We start from the raw sequence: 20,842 nt of genomic DNA, 5'->3' as shown, positions 1-20,842 counted from the left end.
TAGAACGCGTTCTGCGATTGTGGGATATGAGTGTGATTCCATAACAAGGAGATAACCCCAAGACGATGCGGTCGGATCAGTGAAGTGCTTATTTGTTACTATTTTCACGGGACGTTTTATCCTACGGTGCGTTAATAGTGCCGGATAAAACGCAGGAAACCTTTTTTTTTTTTTTTTTTTTTTCATGAATAAAACATTAAAGTTCCATTCCTTTATCCTTGTTGGTCCTCCAGCTGAGGAATCCAATATCGCACATTATCTTATTTCTCCGCACATTCCGTCTCGCCTCGCAGGTGGAAGGAGGAAGGTCTGTCAATTCAAATGAGTTTTCCATAACAACTAAACAACTGCGATGGCAATAAAACAAGCCGCATTGTCCGCACATCTGCGTTTTGCATTTAATCCTTGACTTTCATTGGAACTGTCTGTAATCCCTCAAACATGACTAATGGGAAACATTAAGTACAAGTTTCGGGAACAAGTGGTTTTAATTAAAAAGCCGGCACACACTGGATCCTGGGCCCAGAGAGGTCCAAGGTTTATTTTTTTCTTTAATTCTTTAGAGAGATCTGTGTGTGTGTGTGTGTGTGTGTGTGTGTGTGTGTGTGTGTGTGTGTGTGTGTGTGTGTGCGCGCGTGTGTGTGTGTGTGCGCGCGCGCACGCGGTTGCCTTTTTATGACCAATCGTTGACACACACAGCGATCACGACGGTGTTGTCCGCATTTTGTGAGCAGGACAAAGAAGAGCACAGTGCAGAAATGCACCACAGAACCCCAGAATTTCTTTTTTTTCCTTTGTCCTCGCTCTGCTTGAGACAATTGAAAATAGCCCAAAATAAAAAATAAAAAAAAGCTTGAAATGAAATTATTAACACATGATAACAAAGCTGTAACAAAGATCCCTACTGGCGGTATAGGATGCTGGCTTTCCTGTTGACGTACCAAAATAAATAGTTTAAAGGGATAAAGGGCATATAAAAGCCTCTTCGGACGGCTGCGGCGGGGTGGCTTTGACTCTTTTGGACATGGAGAGAGACACCTCAGCTGGAATCGTCCTTGACCTTGTGGTGGAAGCGGCCTTTTCCCGCCGCGTGCAGCGAGCTCAACTTTATAAGACCTCGCGGATAACCCTCGCAGTCATTGCGGTGCACGTCTGCGCCACCGTGACCGCCCCCGACTTTAAAACGCATTACAATGTACATGTGGGCGTCATTAACATAAAAGATCAAGTGAGCGAGGGTTAGCGTGGGGTTTTTTTAGAAGACACCGTACAGAGGGGAAAAAGAGAATATGGATCGCTCATTTCCACCGGGGTGATTTATTTCCTCTCACAGATATTTCAGAGTTTCACATTCACGGTGTAACGCTGCGATAATGAACCTGTTGTGAGATTGCACTGCAAAATGCGAGATTTGGGTTTTTAATTCCATAAACAGTCGTGAAGCTCTCTGGGTTTGCGGTAACCGAAGAGAACGGAAAGTTTTGTCCTTGAATCTTTATGCAACGTACGTAATAACACGGCTTTGACGTCATTTGATCAATTAAATATGGCTCTCTAAAGGACACGATTGAAAGAGAAGTCGACACTCGGGTCACACTGTTACGAATTTAAATGTGATCACGCACCTGAGTCAGTCTCATCGCATTGGACTGTTATAAACGCTCTGGTCCAAAAGCGGTCACCCCTTCATAAATTGGAAACGCACAACCTGGTAAAATCTATTACAAGACACATTCAAGCAAATCACATCAGAAGGAGCGCTGTTATACCGGCGTCCACCAGTGCGGCGGACAAACTAATGGAAAACAGCCCAATAAACGCCATACAGCAGGACCAGCAGCTCCCTCAGAACATCACAAATCCTTCTTGGAGTCCCGTCGCACAGTACAAGTCCCGGGCCGCGTGTGGTGGGATGCCGCACCTTCCGTCGGGAAGAGAAGACTCCGGTTCTCTGACGGAGGCGGGAGGTGGGAAATCCCCTTCACGCTCTTTGCCGCAGAACTTCCCGTAAGTGACAGGATCAGCTGACGGAGACTGGGCAGGAGGCCACGGTAGACACTTTGCGCAACCTCTCTTGACTTTGTTTGGCATCATCTTCCTAAAACACGGGGACATCATTGCGGCATGGTCCATGTAGGATCCTTTATCGGACCCTAATGGCTCCCACAATATGGCTGCCGCTACCATTATGGATCCCCACCATGTTGGCAACAGCCATTGGAGTTGACCAAACCTAAACCGATCCTGATGCGGGAAAAAGGTTAAAAAATGACCAATCAGACCATATTACTTTTTTCCATTGCCCGGGAGTCCCATTTCTTGTTGCGTGGGGTTTGCACCATCTTTGTGTGTTGGCCTTGGATACCAACCATTTCTGAATGGCATTCCAGTTTCGTGAAGCTCACAAGATGTCTTTTTTTTTTTTTTTTGCTGTGACTGAGCTGCTGATTCAATTTCCATTCATTTTCCGATTGTAATACCGTGGCATTTATCCACAAAATTATCTATCGTATCCCGTTAAAATGTAAGTCTATGATAAGATGGAGGATAGCGGATAAATGAACAGGGATAGACGCTCCGTCCCTGGTGAGATATTCGACTTGTGACCACTGAACCCAAACCCAACCGCCAACAACAACATGTCTGCAACGTTACAGCCGAGTGGAGAAGCTACAAAAAAAACTGTGTGAATGTTTATTTTCCCTCTGCCATATCCCAACGCGCTAGTTGGATCGAAGGTGGATTTGGCGGCGGAAAGGTATATGCAGTTTCACCCTCCGCCCTCGCCATATAAAGTAGAATTGAATGCAATTACGTGTCAGGTCAGATTTGAGTCCCGGCGAAACCGGTTGGTAGTTTGCATGAGGGGACAGCGTTTCCCCTCCACCCCTCTGTCTCTGGCGCAGCGAAAATTGAGATTACCGCCGGGCCTCCCGGAGCGCCTTCTGTCCGGTCGGGGGGCTTTTGCTCCGTGCGGTTTACAACAACATCTACGTGTCGATACCACAATGATGATGGAATCGCGGGGCTGCAAATAAAGCGCTCCGCTTCCCGCCGCGGTCTGCCGCCGTCCATCTGGAATACACATTGGATCCAGTAAGTTCTGGCGGGGATCGGAGTCTCTCTCTCTCTCTCTCTCTCTCCCTCTCTCCCTCCCTCTCTCTCCATGAGTCTGTCTCAAAAACGCCTCCCAGAGCTGCCGGTGTCTGTGACAGGCCCTCTCCCAGTGAGCTCGCTGCCATGATGAATGGCCACCTTTCCATTCTTTATCGCCACACTAAATCATACACTTACCATGCTTTTATAACCAATTTTTGCTCCTTTGTTTTACTTTTACCCTCGTTTTTTTTGTTTTTTTTTCTTTTTTGAGGAAAGGATTTCAAAGATGGTTCATTCTTTTCTTTTTCTTTTTTTCTCCACACTAGACATCCTTCTCATATCTGTGGCGGGGTAGCATTGCATTGCAAGGGTATTACAAGCTAGGGTGTGTATCTTGCATGCACCATTAATCTGAACCAGTAGGAATAAAAGTGTCAAACCTGGTTTGAACAAGAGGAGTATTCCAGAGAAATAGTTTTGTTTTTTTTCTTTTCTTTTTGCTTCAAGAAAGAATGAATCTATTCAGGTTCCTCTAATGATACACCCGGTGCTACATGACTGTTTCACCCATAGAGAAGTGTCTGTGAATATGTCTGCCGTTATTCTGGAGAAGTATAAATTATTTAAGGCAGTGAGTGAGGGTCTGTCTTGTGCTGCTCGGTGCCCGGAGATTGACGGGAAGACAACACCGCAGACAGTGGAGTCAGAGTGACGGGGTTGGAGTGAGGAAGGGTGGAGGAGGGTGGAGGAGGGCGGGGAGCCGGGTGAGAGTTTTTCCAAAGGTGAGAGTCTTGCGCAGTGACAGAGTCCACTGTGTTCCTCTGGTCACATCAAAGCAGCTGTACTGAATGGCTGGAAGGCTTTCAGTGTTTAGCATTCATAACTCATATCAGATGAAGATCAATCTAAAATAAATATTCAATGCCCAGGGAGCAGCATCTTAACCCTCTAAGTTCAATGATCGGGGAACTACTGCATGTGTATACAGCTCTTTGTACATCAAATCATGCCATCCCTGCATCTTCCTGAAAAACAACTCACCACAAGCTCGACAAGTTCACTGCATTGAAATAGAACCGCCTGAGGGAACAGAGCTCATATATAGAAATATGAGACTTTACATTGGGAATAGACTGGTTATAAAGTGTTTTACTTGTGGCCCAGTGGTCATTTCCCACTGTGGGCCCACTGAGCTGCCTCTCAATTCAACCAGATGTGTTGTACTTTGTCTCCCCCCAGTGGACAGACGGAGTACTAGCCAGCTCATTTAACTACAATATACATTTATTGGATCATTTATGAAAATTTTAAATAAAGTCAAAATTTACTTTTTTTTAATGTTTCCATTAATTTGTGAATTAAGCACACATATTTTATGCATTCTGATCGTTTAAACCTACTCTTTTAAGTCAGATATGTGTTTTGTTTGTCTGGATTTAGGGCTTTTCTCTGCATAAAAAAAACACAAAAACAACAAAAACAGTGAGAATGCAGGTGTCATTTTAATGCAAGCTGGTGTAATCACGGTGGGTTTTGAATCATGGGTCCAACACTCTTTACGACCTATCCATCACTTAAACAAAGCTTGGGAGTGGGAGCCGCAGCCGAGGGAGGTCTGACCTGCGGCCTGGCGTGACATTCAAGGAAGGAGTGCCGCTCACCCAGGAAATCCCATTACACCAAAGTATGATGGATACCAGCGCTGGAAAAGCTCATATGTGGTCTGACACATAATTTGTTATAATTTGTAAAAATGGTATGACCACATTCACCCTTATGCCTGTCTCTTTACTTCTTCAGAACTCCCCTTCCCCCCCCCCCCCAGCACTCACCCGGTGGCTCAGACACTGAAGGAGTCAGATCATTCTTTTCATTTCCATTCATGTCTTGAGAAAGAAAACCCCCCAAAAAAAGCGTGCACTCGGTTTGATGTGGGCAGACCTAAAAATATGCTGCAGACTGACAAGTTCGAGTGTTAAACCTGGATGACTGTTTTTTCCATTTTATTCATAGTGGAAAAAACATGACATTATTGTCATTGTTGATTTGGGTTGGATTTGGGATGAGGGGTTATGGGTCAGGGTTGTCAAATTGATAGATCTGATACTAGAATATTGATAGCAATAGAATATTGATCCCAAAATCCAACTAATATTCTCTAGATACAATATAATAGCATTTGCTTTGGTGTATCACATGCAGATCCAGATTATTAAACAATCAAGTGAGCAGTTGATCGGGGTTTGTACATTATTACACTAATACAGAGTTTTGAGAGAGTCAAGATTTCTTGCACCATCAAGGGCCTGTGTGTGTGTGTGTGTGCGTGCGTGCGTGCGCGCGCGTGCCTGTGTGTGAGCAAACAACTATTATCACCCCCGTCCTGATCAATAAAGGCCAAACAACTGAGGGCTTTACCGCCCGGTCTCCCTGGGCAAAGGTGAACAAAGTGGTGACTCCTATCCCTCGCAGAGAAAAAAAATACAATGTTTATGAGGAAACAGGTTAAAAAATAAAAAAAAATTTAATAAAAAAAAAGTCTAAATGCCCTTCAGACCAAGTTGGTGGATAATCAATAAGACACTAATACCGTGTAACTTTCTCTAGTCATGCCTTTCATTTTCAAGTCCGTGGCCTACTTTCCATCTCTTAGTTCCTTTTAGAATGACATCATAAAATCATATCTTTCCGGTTGACGATATCATGTGTCCATGTTTTGGGGAGCTCTCATGTTTACCTGTTCTCTGACCCCCGGCCCCCCACCCTCCTATCTTTACGCCTCATGGTGATAAGAGCCTGCAGTAAACCAAAGCTTCTCTCCGGGACTCTCCTCCTAATCACTTCCTTCGATGACTGGGGTTTGTTCTCTTTATCGATCGACCTCAGCGTTTATCAGACACCCTGTGAGTCGTTGGGGTTTTTTGTCTTTTTAAGAAGAACAGGTCTTAACACTCCGTGACCACTGACCAGGTCAATAGAAGGAGGGAGAGGAGAGGACACACTCTTTCCCATCCAGGACACAGTGATTCAGCAGTTAGAAGGCTTGGGGGCTGGAGGGGAGGGGGGCGGGGTGCGGTACATGGAAGTGAAGCTCCAGGACCATGAAGTTGACGGGGACGATGCCCAACTTGGACTCCCTCGGCCACTCGTACACCGCGGAGGAGCTGGAGACCCCGGAAGCACCCCCGGACATGAACATAGAAGGTACGACGGTGACAGCCTCACGCTCTCCACTGACGTGACGCGTGAGGCGGTGTGCTGCCGAGCTTCTTCTTTTCGTTTTTTTTTTCATCCCGGGGAAAAAAAAAGCTTTAATAAGTAATGGAAACAAGACTTTTTGGTTGTTGCGAATGCCGTTACCATGTCTCCAACAAAACGGAGCTGAATCTGACGTTGATTGTTTTGCCTCAATCTTTCCGTCCCCTGGATGACTATGAAATCCAGCGCACGGATCTCCTTCCATTTCAAAAAAACAAACAGAACAAAAGAAAAGCTTCAATTTACTGTTCTTTTCAATATCAAGAGGGCGAAAGCAATCCTTTGGCCTCCTGGCTGCTCCGTTTCTCCCCCTCCCTAAATCTAATTTGAAGTTATCGTTAACAACTCCGTCGTGTCGAATCGGGTTCTTTCCTTTGGCACTTTAGAGGAATGGCGCTCGGGCGGCCATCTGCTCTGCAAACGCAGTTAACTGTGCGGCAGATGTATTCTAATCTCTTAATTCAATCTAACTGATCTTTGACCAGGGGAAAGCATTCTCCTTGTTAAATTGTAATCCCTGGCCGCTCCGTCTAGCAAAGCTAAGTATGCAATTTACATAGACGATCGCCAGGGGCCATTGTCCGTGCAAACACAGGAGCACAACACCCGGAGAGTTTATTTGACGGTCAGCGGTTTGAGCGGAGACAATCCTGCAGCAATCAAATACCGACGGAACACAATTTAGAGCCCCGCGCACACGCACACGCACGCACGCACACACACACACACACACACACACACACACACACACACACACACACACACACACAGATTGAATTAAGAGCGGGGGGCTCCCGACGCAAAATTAGCCAGAGGAGGGCTGTGGACTTTGGCTCGACACAGACCTCTAAGTGCTTTAATTAAAAGGGGAGTTTCCTCTTCCGCTGTGTAATAAGCGGCACGTCTCCTCGGAGGCCTCCACTTTTGGCAGAGAGGAGGAGAGCGATACATCCACCTATAACCCCTCCTTCTATCATCATCACTCGTTCTGCTCCCCGTTAAAAATAGCGCCCCGAAGATTCCCGCGGATTCCCTGCGATTTTCCCCCGCGGACGTGCGTCGGGGGGGAATGACCGCGCCCCCTGTGTACCTCTGTCCCCCGTGCACGTGAGGTCGAAACAGGAGACGGCGCTGGCCTCGGCCCGGTGACGCCGGTGATAAGTGTCTGGCCGTCACAGTGTCTATCAGCGATCACAGCGCGCTGATATTCTCTGGGCTAAGCGATCCCTCTCAGATGCTTGTGGGGCTTGTTAGCTCAGCCTCAGAGATGTTTATTTATTCATTGGCAGCCAAACAAAAGGGGGTACGTCTAAAAAAAAAAAAAAAGAAATAATAACAATAAGGTGCCCCCCTGCCCCCCAACCCTCCAACCCCCTTCCTTGCAATTTCATATCTCTTGTCTCCAATTTGAGGCTGGCTAATGTTTGCCTCAGGCAGTGAATAGGGTGCACGGAGCGTTCTATTAGGACCCCTGGAGGCCTGATGTGTCTATTATGTTTTAATTAACTAACAGAGGCAACGCCGACAAGGGCCTCCCCCTCGCTGCCGCGGCCTGACGGGGGCGCTCTGCTGTGCTCCATCTGTGCAGACAGGGCCACGGGGAAACACTACGGGGCCGCGAGCTGCGACGGCTGCAAGGGCTTCTTCAGGAGGAGCGTCCGCAAGAACCACAGCTACACGTGCAGGTGAGGCAGAGCAGGACAGCGCTGCTCTGACTGGGAACACAGAGGTTGCACTGATAGGCTTTTCACCTCATCAACACAGTTCTAAAAAAGTATGTATGAATATACAGTACAATCAGCAGCAATTAGCAGCTGGAGATATATATATATATATATATATATATATGTATACAACATAACAACATAACAACAACAAAAATCTAAATTACAATCACTAATTGCTTATAATATTATTAACTAAATATCTTATAATATTTATACACACTCCATAAAGAGAAGACATAGGGAAAAATCGATCAAAAACAGAAAAAAAAATTATATAATATATGTGTGTGTACAAATGTATAAATGCATTTGAATAAATGAATACAGCAAATATTGACGCTCCTTCAATAACACGTTGTAAAAAGATATTGGTGTATTGATTTTCTTATTATTTATTCATTTCAGAGGCTCTAAATGGGATTTCAAAGTAAAATACAACTTTTATAGAAAGGAGGGAATTGGAAAATGTTGCCTTTTATATGAATGGTGAGGTATGGCAATATTTCCCCAATAAAACTTTATTGCAAACTCACAGTGACAGAAGATAGGTTACAAAATGAGAAAACAACCCTTATCTCACCCTTATTTTATAAACACAAGTAAAATGAGATAACGATTGAAAGCCATTACAAATCTCCTATTCTCTCTCAAGCCATTTACAATAAAAATAAAAAAACAAGCGACGTTTCCGTTCCCAGATCTACTGAAATGCACTGAGGCTGAGTCACGGAACTCCGGGTCATCAGTTTGATAAGGAAATACTCAATCTGATTACCACCCAAACGTCTCTTTCAAAATGCAATCGTAGCCGAGCCAGGTTCTCTAATGGATTCTTTAAAACGTATCAAATATTTTTTCCAAGTGGACAGTGTTGACTGATAATGCTAGGGAGGAGCTATGGCTGAAACTTTTAAACGACCGTTTCGTCGCCTCTCGCGATGTGTTTGACCAATTCATCTCCAAATGTTGTCAAAATAATAATAACCTGATAAACCAGAAGTGCTCTATCTGTTTGTCTGTGATCTCACTACAGCTTCTTTTCACTCAGGCCTGTCAAATTTATGATCCTTCTAATTAAAAATACAGCCAGGAAGTTAAGAAGTTTAGATCAGGATCACAAGATAGATACTTCAACAAACAAAATTGAGTAACAAATTAATTACGTAATTTAGAAATTAATTAATTAATGTATTTATTTATTTACTTATTATAATCATCAACGTATGACAGAACCACTTACAGAATCACAGTTCACACAAGAAGTGTTAAAAAATATATCAGCAAATAAAACCTTCCGAAAAACCTTCCACACTCCCTTTCTGGTTCACTGTCATGGTGGTTATTGGAGGATAATCACCATAAGTGTAACATAAATATTTGATTTATTATAAAGAATAGTAATGGGCCCAATAAAGGCCCATATGCATTTTTTTTATCTTAATTCGACATCAACATCAGAGAAGATGCTAGTTAGACATGAATAATGTATAAGTAGAGCCGTCAAAACCTATGGAAACAGAATTCTACTTTATTTATTTTTTAACAAAATTCAATGATAAACAGCACCAAACACCGTGGACAGATCAACAGAAAGTGCAGCGCAATGTTATTTTTATCCAAATAGTTATCAGTCATCCAAAGCAAGGGTTGCACAATATTATTAATCCCTGTACAGAGTTGTGCCTTGACCAGTGATTCTAGGATATTTTTTTACATCATTTATTTTACAACAGGGAAAGTCCCCCCGCAATAGGCTACGGCGAGAGGCATCAGGTCCTTCAAGCAAATTCATAAGATTCTATAAATACTTTGACTGGAGTTGACTCGACAGCAGACTGTCCCTCAAAATTCATGGTGAAATCCTTGCCAATAAACTTCAATTCAATTCAAAATGTAGTACAAGAATGACATTTCAAGATAGAGGCCTTCGTTCCTCTGGGTCATTTAAAAGTAATTGCTTTTAGATATACAGGTTTTAAATATGTTAATTATCCAGAGGGCTCCACTTGAAAAAATAAACAGATGGCTTGAACTCAAGAAGACTTCCAGGGTAAATAAAGCACACACACACACACACACACACACACACACAGTATATGGAGGTAAGGCTGTCAGTCATTGCTCAGTGGGACACCACGTGAGGGGAAAGCTACTTGAGTGCTATAGTCGCTGGGATCTGTTCTGACATGAAAGCAATAACCTATGTGCAATAACAGCAGAGCGAAAAACAATGATGAGACTCAGCGGTGCAGCCCTACTTCCCCATGTGAGAAGGTGATTTAGCCACACTATGCAGACTATAGGGACTGTTATTATTATAGGTTATAGATAACGTGCTGCAGTGTCCACGGCTTGTTTAATTCACTGTGGGGGTCCTGTGCCGGCATGTCTCCCATTCCCCACATTGGGGATTATGGTCTATCTCCTCGCATCATAGCAACATTACTGAACAATTTCTGAGCCTGTGTCTTATCTGATCAGCCCACCAGAAGCTCATCACAGTCAGATCCTTTTTCCCCCTCCCATAGCAGGGTTTATGTGTGTGTGTGTGTGTGTGTGTGTGTGTGTGTGTGTGTGTGTGTGTGTGTGTGTGTGTGTGTGTGTGTGTGTGTGTGTGTGTGTGTGTGTGTGTGTGTGTGTGTGTGTGTGTGTGTTGTGTGTTTATTTATGAATCTATTTTTGTCAGGTTCACCAGGCAGTGTATTGTGGACAAAGACAAAAGAAACCAATGCCGCTACTGCAGGCTACGTAGGTGTTTCAGAGCTGGAATGAGGAAGGAAGGTGAGAACCATTATTTGGGGAGTTCTGTAATCATCAATAGATCTATTTTTTATTTTTATTTTTTAAATATAATTTGGCAGCACATTTATCGCAGACGATACAGTTAAATCTTGAAATCGTCGACTTCTACACAAAAATATGTGAGTCAATAAAAATGTACAGATGCTACTTACACATGCACACACGTACATGATAATTGAAACTAATTTCTTCACAATGTAAAAAAAAAAAATATATATATATATATATATATATATATATATATATATTTATACTGCAAACCAGTGTTCAAAGGTCACACAATGCCTCTCAGCCAATGAGTGAGTGGGTGAGTGATGTGTGCATGTTTGTGCATGAGTGCAAGTGTGTGTGTGTGTGTGTGTGTGTGTGTGTGTGTGTGTGTGTGTGTGTGTGTGTGTGTGTGTGTGTGTGTAGATTTGTGTGTATGCACCCTGTACCATTGGCCTTATCTCTCGCTGGCTGCCGCAGATAAGCAGCAGAATGAGGCAGGATTAGAGGAGCCATAAATGGTCTCCTCACATGAATAATTAACATGCCTGAGCACGGGCAAATATTTGCTCTGCAGGTTGTTGTTGTTGTTTTTTTTCATGAGACGCAATTTTTCCCAAATCCCTAAACAGGGGAATGTTACATAAAACAGAAAGTGAAGTTAACCCCCCCGTGAAGAGGATTTCAGGAATGCTAATTCAAATGTTTACCTAAGTAGTTAGAATTACATCGAACAATTTCATTTGACTTGTGAAATATGGCCGAAATTGTAGAGCCCTTTCACAGGTGCAGGCTGTATTTTGGTCACACGGTAACTTTGACGGAAATAGTTTGAGGAAAGGCGCCGAAAACAAGCCACCTTAAGGTCTTTTGCGTACGCTGTCCGGCGGGAGGCCTCTCCTCCAGATAACTCTAATCCATCACTTCACCGATGCTCCACAGAGACTCGTCCGTGATACTGTCGAAGTGTGATTGTGGCCCCTCGCTCTTCCTCCTGCTCTGGTTTGATTAACAGGCTCCTGATTGGCCGCCGGGGCGGCTCTGATGACGGATCGCTCGGAGAACCCGGTCCTATTGTCTGACTTATTGGGCGGCATATTGGAAATTAGGCCGAGGCCATCCGGATCGCGGTGGTTTTAATGGCTCCCTCTAGGGGACCGTCAACATCATGATTGTCTCCCCCTGTTTAAGCAGCTTTGACTCCTTCCATTATCCTCTGCTCTGAGGACAGAGGGGGCGGGGGAGTAAGCAGGAGAAGGCGTGGAGAGGCGTGAAATGAGCCAGCACTTGCCTCACGGTCCCTTGTTTCGCCCTGTCCTCAGCTGTGCAGAATGAGCGGGACCGCATCAGCGTCCAGAGAGCGGAGGGACAAGGGGCTGGAACCCTGTCCATCAACGTCCTGCTGCAGGCCGAGGCCAGCGTGCACCAGGTACCAATATGGTCTCATTTTATATTTTGGGGCTAAAATGGAAGCTGAAACTCACTTGGACACTGGCGCGGTCCTTAAAATGAGTAGTGTAAAGTAAGTGAGTCCATGAACTCAAACACTGCACTTAAGTACAATTCTGAGGCATTAATACTTGAGTAATTCCATTTTAGGGAAGTGGTTTTCGTGGAAGTGACACAATCGGTACGTAAAATGTTTGCGAGAAAGAAAATGTATGAAACTGGACCATCGCCCGATATAAGCGGAAACGTTAAGAATGGAATCCTTCTCCAACACCAATATATGAGGTGACGTCATGTTGATGAACAAGTACTTTTACTTTTGAAGGTATTTCATATCAAGTCATTTAATACTTGAATGTTGAATGGAGGATCGTGACTTTTTGATACATTTCCTTAGGGAATTTATACTTTCTACTACCAAAAAAAAAAAAAAAAAAATGCCTCGTCTGCTTCATAAAAGCGCTCAGAGGAGAGAGATGGTAATGATAAAGGCTGCACTTTAAATAGGCGGCTATTAAATCCCACTGAGATGCTGGCTGTAGGCTAGATTCAGTTACTCCTTAGAAACTACTGGATCGCCGAGGGACCCCATCTAATCATAGACTATTTAATTGAAGCACCGGGTCTGGGATTGTCTGCCCATCTTCAATTACCTTCGAATGCTTAATAACAACCATATTCCATTCCGCTCGGGAACGAATATGCACAGAAATGAATGAGTGACAAGCGGACGACCGATTGAGGTTGGAATGTTTTCCGTCTCGGTTTTTGGTACATTCTATCCTGATGGCTGCCGTGGACGAGGGTAGCCTGACCGTCCGTCCGTCCGTCCGTCCGTCCGTCCGTCTGTCCGTGTGTGCATTCGATTTGGTCTCTGGGAATGTTGCCTGTCTCGTCCTGCTCACCCCTACTTTTTAAGACTCGCGTGTGCTGCAAAGGCTCCATACGCATACTGCGATCGCAACTTTTCACCTTTCCCGTCTCTGGTTCATCTCCGGTATCTGACCTCCGCCCCCCGCACTCTCATCACACACACACACACATACGCACACACACGCGCCAACACCTTTTCTTGAATTCATTTCCACACTACTGTCGCACCTATATGAGCTGTCATCCCCTTCTTTTGCTTTGCCACGCTCAGTTCCTAACCCTGGTCTCGCCTGCGAGTTGTGACATCAACGCCAAGAAGATCGCCTGCGTCGGCGACGTCTTCCAGTCCATGAAGCAGCAACTCCTTCTGCTGGTGGAATGGGCAAAGCGCATCCCGGAGTTCTGCAACCTTCCCTTAGATGACAGGGTACGGACGGAGACTCGCTGACCAAAATGATAGTTTGGGTTTAGCTTTTTTCGCCAGCTGCATTGGACTCACTCTTTCTCTTGCCTCCGTCCGTGTCCGCGCAGGTCGCTCTGCTACGGGCTCACTCGGCAGAACATCTCATCCTGGGCGTGGCGCGGCGCTCTCTACCTTACAGCGATCTCATCCTTCTAGGTTAAATACACTCATTCCTGTTCCGCTGTACAAGCCACTTGTCCTCATTGTTTATGCACATGGCAAAGACCTCCTCTATGGGTAGAAAACATTTTAGCCTACAGATTAATGAGCTCACAAAGCTCCCCATATGAACTGATGGAAGAGAAGCAGCCCCCAAACCACTGCTGTTCCTACGAGCTATTCGTAAAAAAGTGAAGAAGATAAGCTCAGACTTCATTGGTTATAGCGCCACCTGTCAGGAGTTTAAAGGTCTCATATTTTCTTTCCAATCCCGGCCACTTTACATGATTCAACAGAGTTCATTTTGATATGAAACATGCCATTTTTTTGATATGCAATATTCATAGTGACTTTTCAAAGTTGGGGCCGAATGCCATTGAAATTTTGTTTCATTCCAATGTAACTTCATTGTCGTCGCGACACGGCGAAACGTGCATGTACGACAGATTTTACATTATTTCCAACGCCATCATGGCCAAGCATTTGGATACACTAGAACCAAATAATATAGGACCTTGAATGCTGCACTGTTTCTAACGTTGCTGTTTTCCTTATCTGCCGTGTATCTCAAACACATGTCCTTTCTTTTCTTTTTTTTTTCTACCAGGTAATGACTTTGTGATTCCAGTAAGAGGTGCCGAGTTGGAGGTGTCCAGAGTGGCTTTCCGTATTCAGGAGGAGCTGGTCAGGCCTCTCAGGGAGCTGGACATCACAGACACCGAGCTGACCTGCCTCAGAAGCATCGTCTTCTTCGCTCCGGGTCCGCAAGCTCCGTCTTTTGTTTCTCTCCTCCCGAACACCTCTCTCCTCTCAGACAAAAACACAAACATCGCCAGGAACATTTTACCTCATGGTTCTCCCCTTTGGTCATTTTCTCCTGCTCGGCCTTGGCACTTGACGGTTAGTCTGGCCAGTCTGGTCTCACCGTGTCGAGGAGAAAACTATTATTAATACCAGGGTGTGGTGAGGTGGTGGCTGGCAGGGAGAGGTGTCTGTCTGCCCTACTTGAGTCGCGCTGTGATTATAGCTGCGGAGCCAGGCTGGACGGCCACAGGGTCCAGGAAGTGGAGGAGTGAACCGACTCTGCAGATGCCGCAGACCCACCCAGGCACGTGACCGAGATAGAAACGCGCCAAGCTTTCTATGACAAATGGACAGAGGGAGCTCAGGAGAAAACCAGGGGCTTTAATCTGTTTTTTAATTCGATATGTCAGGTACAGGGCGTGTCTGTAGGTAATGCACGTAAATGTATGAGCGAAATAGTGTAGAGTCAAGTGGGGCTCAGGGATAGAGCTGCTACTTCAGCGTTGGGTGAAACAGATGCTGCAGAAAACCCTACGTGACATTTCGTGTTGTAATACATTGTGGTTTTTTATTTATGTTTTGTATTTTCGACACAAACGAATGGGCGGGCGTCATTGATATACGGAGATAAAATATGACAGGATAATCGGTTGACGAAGGACAACACTGTGCTCACCAGCCCCCTGCTGGTTGGCAGCATGTAATAAATGAAGCTGCAGACAGCACGGCACATGGGGACACATGATCTGACCATCACCCTGACTAGAGTACGAGGTGAGCAAGATGTGAGCCCTATCTGCTAGAGCAATGCAGGAAGAAGAAAAAAGATGGTGGAACCCTTTTGCAAAAGTGACTACCGCATAACGAACACACCATCAGGTAAATGCCGTACAAACACTGTTTGGTTTGTTAGGACGCTTTATAGATCCCTTTTCTATCGTTCAGCACTGATGCACAGACTGGTAATAAGGGTTGTGTTGCATTCAGGCAGGTTGTCTTCAAAGTGAAGGCGGTCTTTAAGGTCTTTCAAAGGTCTTTCAAGGCGTTTAAAGTATATGGAAAAGGTGTTGTATGTCCTGCTAAGTGGGGTCATACTGTCTGGGTATGGGGAGAAGAAACTTGTTGAGATACAGGTTCAGATACAGATTCCCTTAAATCCGGCTAGACTGTCTATATCCACCAATACATCCTCAGTTGAATTGTGCTGAAATCCTATGAATTCTCTTTATTTCTCTTCTCTGCTTCACGTTTCCCCTCCCAGACTGCCCGGGCTTGGAGGGCCCTCAGATTGTGCGGCATCTGCGGTTCCAGGCCCACGTGCTGCTAGAGGGGGCAACCTGCGACCAGAGGGGTCGTTTTGGGGAGATCCTGCTGATGCTGACCCCCCTGCAGAGCGTCGCCTGGCAGATGGTGGAGACGCTCCACTTCGCACGTCTCCTGGGGGAGGCCCAGGTGGACAGCCTCCTGCTGGAGATGCTGCTGGGGGAGAGGGTCGCGGCGGGCCAGGAGTCAGACACGGGTAGGAGTCAAGCAAATGGAAAAGCAAATGGTTTTTGTTTTTTTCTTGTTTGTTTGATAGTCTCATTTGTAGCCTGACTGGCAACCACGTTATATGTGCTTATCCTTCCAGTTAAATAAAAAGGTGTCTACGTGCTGACTCTCCACAGGCTCTCATGCTGACTTCCTGCTTCCTCCAGACATTACCCTGACTCCAGAGCAGCTGTGTGCAGACGCTGCTCTGACCAGCAGCTACACCTCTGTCATCCTGCCAGTCCCAGTCCCCGCATGTCAGCATCACTAAAATAATAAACTACCTTGCATCTTTATTTGAGTTACAAAGTGCGAAATGTTATTGCAACACATGAGGAACATCTGCGTCCTACTCATTAATAAACTATGTGGCTTCTAGAGATGCTGAGTTAATAATAGTCTTATTAGACTCATTCTAACCCAGTCTCTCTCAATTTGAGTTAATCTTGACCTTATGTTGATGTCTGCCCAACCCTAAAATAAATATAATCTCTTCAATATGAAAAAATGTTGAAAAAAAAAAAATGACTCACGCGCCGATGTTGCTTACTCGCTCGATTTTCTTCCTTTTGACTAATCTAATTGAATGCATTGAATGAGTCGGACCTGGAGCCAGTGCTAACATCTGTCTCCAATAGATCTTCCAGAGGCTTCTCTGGTGCCCACGCAGACTGGCACCGGTGCCAAGCTGACCACAGTCCCCGTCCACTACATGCCAGCGGCACCTGTAGGCCTACCCACCTGCCTCTGAGAGAAACCATCCAAGCGACCACAGCGCTGCGTCGGGTGCACAGAGCAAGCATTCAGCGACAACAGCAACAAAACACATCCAGACCTGTGGATTTAGCAACCGTTACATTAAACTGTAAATACGTTATACGTTTGGATCACCTTGTTTTGTGTGTTTGGATGTTAAAAGTCAATGTAGTGGATGTACAGATGAACTAATGAATGCATAGATCATCTTCATAATGAGAGCACAATTAGAATTGCATTATATTCATATACATTCTGTTGTGATTGTCATTTTAAATGTGAATAAAGAGCTAGATCAAATTTTAGGTAGTTAATGTGGTACGGGTCATGTTATTGATGGTGTCTGAATTAAAAAATAATAATAATTTGCGAAAAAAAGAAAAAAAATCATATAAATGTCGGTTTTTAATCTAACGTCATTGCGAACCTGGCAGCGGAGACAAGGGTTCAGTAAAGTTGTTTCTACTTTTTATTTTTATTTTTTTAAACTATGCAGGAAATCAGTCAGCAGGGGGCGCCAGAGGTCTGTTTATAAACTGGCCCTGTCTGCTTTCTCTCAGGAAGCACACCCCCAGAGCAAGGTCCAAATTAGGATCTGGTCAGAGCACGATCACATTCCAGTTGTTTAGGTGGAGATGGTGGAGTAAATCCAAATCATGTCTGACAGATCCGGACGGAGGATATTGATTTGAGGTAAATGATAGACCGCCGCTCACACGGGAGCCCCGGGGGGATCTGTTGAAATATGTGTCGGTGAAGCCACAGTGCCATCCAGGGCCTTTGGAAGTGCAGCTGTGGCAGGGTTGTGTATCACAAAATAAATAAATATCACAATAGTTTTGACCTAATAACTCAACATTTACAATTAACATTTGATATTTACAGACAATAAATATTTGAGAAACAGTCATTGGTTATGTGGACATTATGACCAAGCAGGTGGAGGCATTGAGTAAGAACAGTCTGAAGTTCAGAAAATGGCATCGTGATGAATATTATATCGACGTATCATCCAGCTCTAACTGCCTCTGTCGGTGGTGGGCTTCCTACAGAGCTGAAGAAATGAACAGCCATGTGGACGCCCACTGAGGGATGAAGCGCCGCAGGGTTTTCTATGACTCAGAGCTGGAAGAGAAGGGGTTTCCTGCATTAAGAAACTCTCTCTCTACCTCTCTCTACCTCTACCTCTCTCTCTCTACCTCTCTCTCTCTCTCTCTCTATCTCTCTCTACCTCTCTCTCTCTTTCCCCACCTCTTTCTACCTCGGGGCCCGTGGGGTGGAGAAGCTCCATTCCTTGACGTTGTCCGGCCAGGATTTTCTGCGTCCGCCTCTTTCGCCTCTCCTGTTCTGCAGCACGGGTGGTGATTAGCTGTCTTACATATATCGTTGTCCTACGTTCCACGTGCGAGATGTGGAGCATCCATCGGTCGCACTTGTATTTTTGCATCTGCTGCGAGTGTCCAGTCTTAGAACGCGGCGGCTCTCCGCACGCCCGTCATTGTTCACAGTCTGCGTGGACAGCAAAAGGGCGCAACCCGTCGGCCAGTCGCGGACGTCGTCTCTTCTCCAACTCCATTCTTGGCCCTGGCTACGCCGGAACCCCAGAAATCTTGGCCGTTGTCGCCAGAGGCATCGTCGTCAGAAGTCTTGAGATTGCCGAGCGTCCAACTCTCACATCCATAAACAAGAGTGGAGACGACCGGTGACTCGTCGGGCCTGATCTTCCCAGGGAAGCCGACGGTATCGCTTCTCCAGATGCGGCTTAGCCTTGTCATGGCCGAGGTTGCGATGCCAATTCCCGCTTTGATTTCTTTTGTAGAGCCGCCGTCATTACTCACGAAGGACCCGAGGTATTTGAGTTCCTTCGCCTCTCCCAGTTTCTGCCCATTCATCTTGATGTTGACTGTGTTTGTTGACTGTGGCTGTTGACTAGAATGTCCTAAGTGCTAAGTTCCTGGAGTTCTATTCCATCTGTTTCCAATGTCGTCAGGGAAACGGAGGCTGCGTACAGGTCTTCCTCCAATGGATACGGAGGTATGGAAGTCCGGGGAGAGGAGACACCCTCGACGAACTCCGACGCCGGTCTTGAAAAGTTCACCCTGGCTGTTTTCGACGATAACTGCAGTGCTTGAATCTTTATACAAGTGCTGGAATGACTTGTATGATGTTATTGTCTGGTGATTAACCTATTTTTAACCCCCGTACTGCCTCCTCCACTTCGGTTTGAAATATTTGGTTTTGATGGTGTTGGCCAGTATATTGGGGTCTGGTTTATCTCAAAATTATACATCCTTGTCTTCAATTATTGTGGCTGTAGATTGCACACGTGTTTATTTTCACACTCAAAAATACCAGATCCATACACAAATAGAGCATGCTATATATACCCTTTCTTCCTCTCAGAGTGCCGGAGAATGTATCCACAGCAGCGTCCATAATCTAAGCAACGTGTTCTCTGTTCCGTCATCTTTTCTTTTAATTTAGGAAAAACAAAAAGGTCCACATCCGCATGCACAGAGGCTCTCACGACGCCGTGTTATCTTCCTATCAAAGAGCAGCAACACGAGAGACCATTCTGCGACCAATGGTGGAATCGCATGTCAGGCGTTATATAATATGACATTATGTAATAAAGTAACCTTAAATCTCTGGTCGCTAAGTGGCACATTGTAATTGGACGCATATGAGCCCATTCCCTACTGTACGCACGGCTCGAGCCTTTCCACAGTTCACATTTCATTTACACGGCAAGTGTGTCGGTGGGCCGGTGCTTGGATCCCCGCAGACCCTCATACCTCTCACTGGAAACGGAAACATCACAATAATAATAGTGGACGTGAGGCTCCCAGAGCACAGAGCGGACCATTGTACTTAAAAACACAAAGAACTTATCCAGGGAACATCGGAAATGATCAGAAATGAGCGAAGTGTGAATAAATAAAGAGAGTTGGTTGAGTGCGGTGCTTGGACTTGTGACGCATTTCAAGAGAACATCCAATCTTTCTTTTTTTTTTTTTTTTTGCAGAGCCTCCTCCTCCCATCACCTCAGCTTGTCTCCAGATCTCTGGTATTTCTACTCCTTTCCAAGTCACTTCTACCCCCCCCCCCCCCTCACACATGTCCCAAACTTATAAACGCCAAGAGAAATAGTTTAAATGTCACCTTTAACTGAATATGACGCTCGTGTTCTGCCAAAAACAAAAAGTCGAGTCTTTCAGCTTAGCTGTAACAGGAAGTGAGCAGCTGCTGTAGAGACACGTGCACATGCACTGGTGGAAGAAGTACCGATGTACAATATATACATTATGTATATATAATACATAGCCAATACTTCATATAATACATACGTACATGTAATCCTTAATATAATACATATCCAATGCCTAATATAATACATAACCAATACTTCATATAATACATTTATTTATTTATTTAATGGGTCATATAATGCATCTAATACTAATACTCCTTAGTAGTAATACTAAGTAGAACTATGAATAAAAGATAAAGGCAAAATTCTTTCATTCATTATTCTTCTGAGGTCAAGAGTAATAAAGTAGTTATTTTAAATGAGGATCCGTGACGTATGCTTAATACCCTAACCTTGGTTGTGCCTATTGCGTGTATTTAGAGCTGTCCAAATAATAATAATAATAATAATAATAATTATTATTATTATTATTATTATTATTATTATAATTTTGCTCAATCATTAGTTTCCATATGTATACGTTTTCATCCAAACTCAAGGGGAATTTTGTGAAAGAAACTATAGAAACTGCCCATTTGCCGAGTTTCCATCAGTTGAGTTGAGGAAAATGAACGGTCTATCCCAATCTTTATATTCCAATATCCAATGCCAATTTACGGCTGTTCTTCATGACGTGTTTGTACTACTACACCATCAAAGATTTACACTAAGATAGTGGCATAA

General features: G+C 44.7%; 1 protein-coding gene across 1 annotated transcript; it reads left to right on the top strand.

Moving 5' to 3' along the window:
• Positions 1-6,200: 6,200 nt before the first annotated feature.
• Positions 6,201-16,903, top strand: hnf4b (hepatic nuclear factor 4, beta; the record flags this gene model as incomplete). The annotated part of the gene is made up of 10 exons (XM_079997260.1): positions 6,201-6,303; positions 7,871-8,042; positions 10,771-10,865; positions 12,197-12,303; positions 13,468-13,623; positions 13,728-13,815; positions 14,426-14,578; positions 15,884-16,141; positions 16,290-16,409; positions 16,791-16,903. 10 exons carry the CDS (start codon positions 6,201-6,203, stop codon positions 16,901-16,903), a joined length of 1,365 nt encoding a protein of 454 aa, XP_079853386.1.
• Positions 16,904-20,842: the final 3,939 nt, after the last annotated feature.

Source organism: Zeus faber (assembly GCF_960531495.2).
Source record: "Zeus faber genome assembly, chromosome: 3".
NCBI classification, from domain to species: Eukaryota; Metazoa; Chordata; class Actinopteri; order Zeiformes; family Zeidae; genus Zeus; species Zeus faber.
This window is presented reverse-complemented; position numbering and strand designations above follow the sequence as displayed.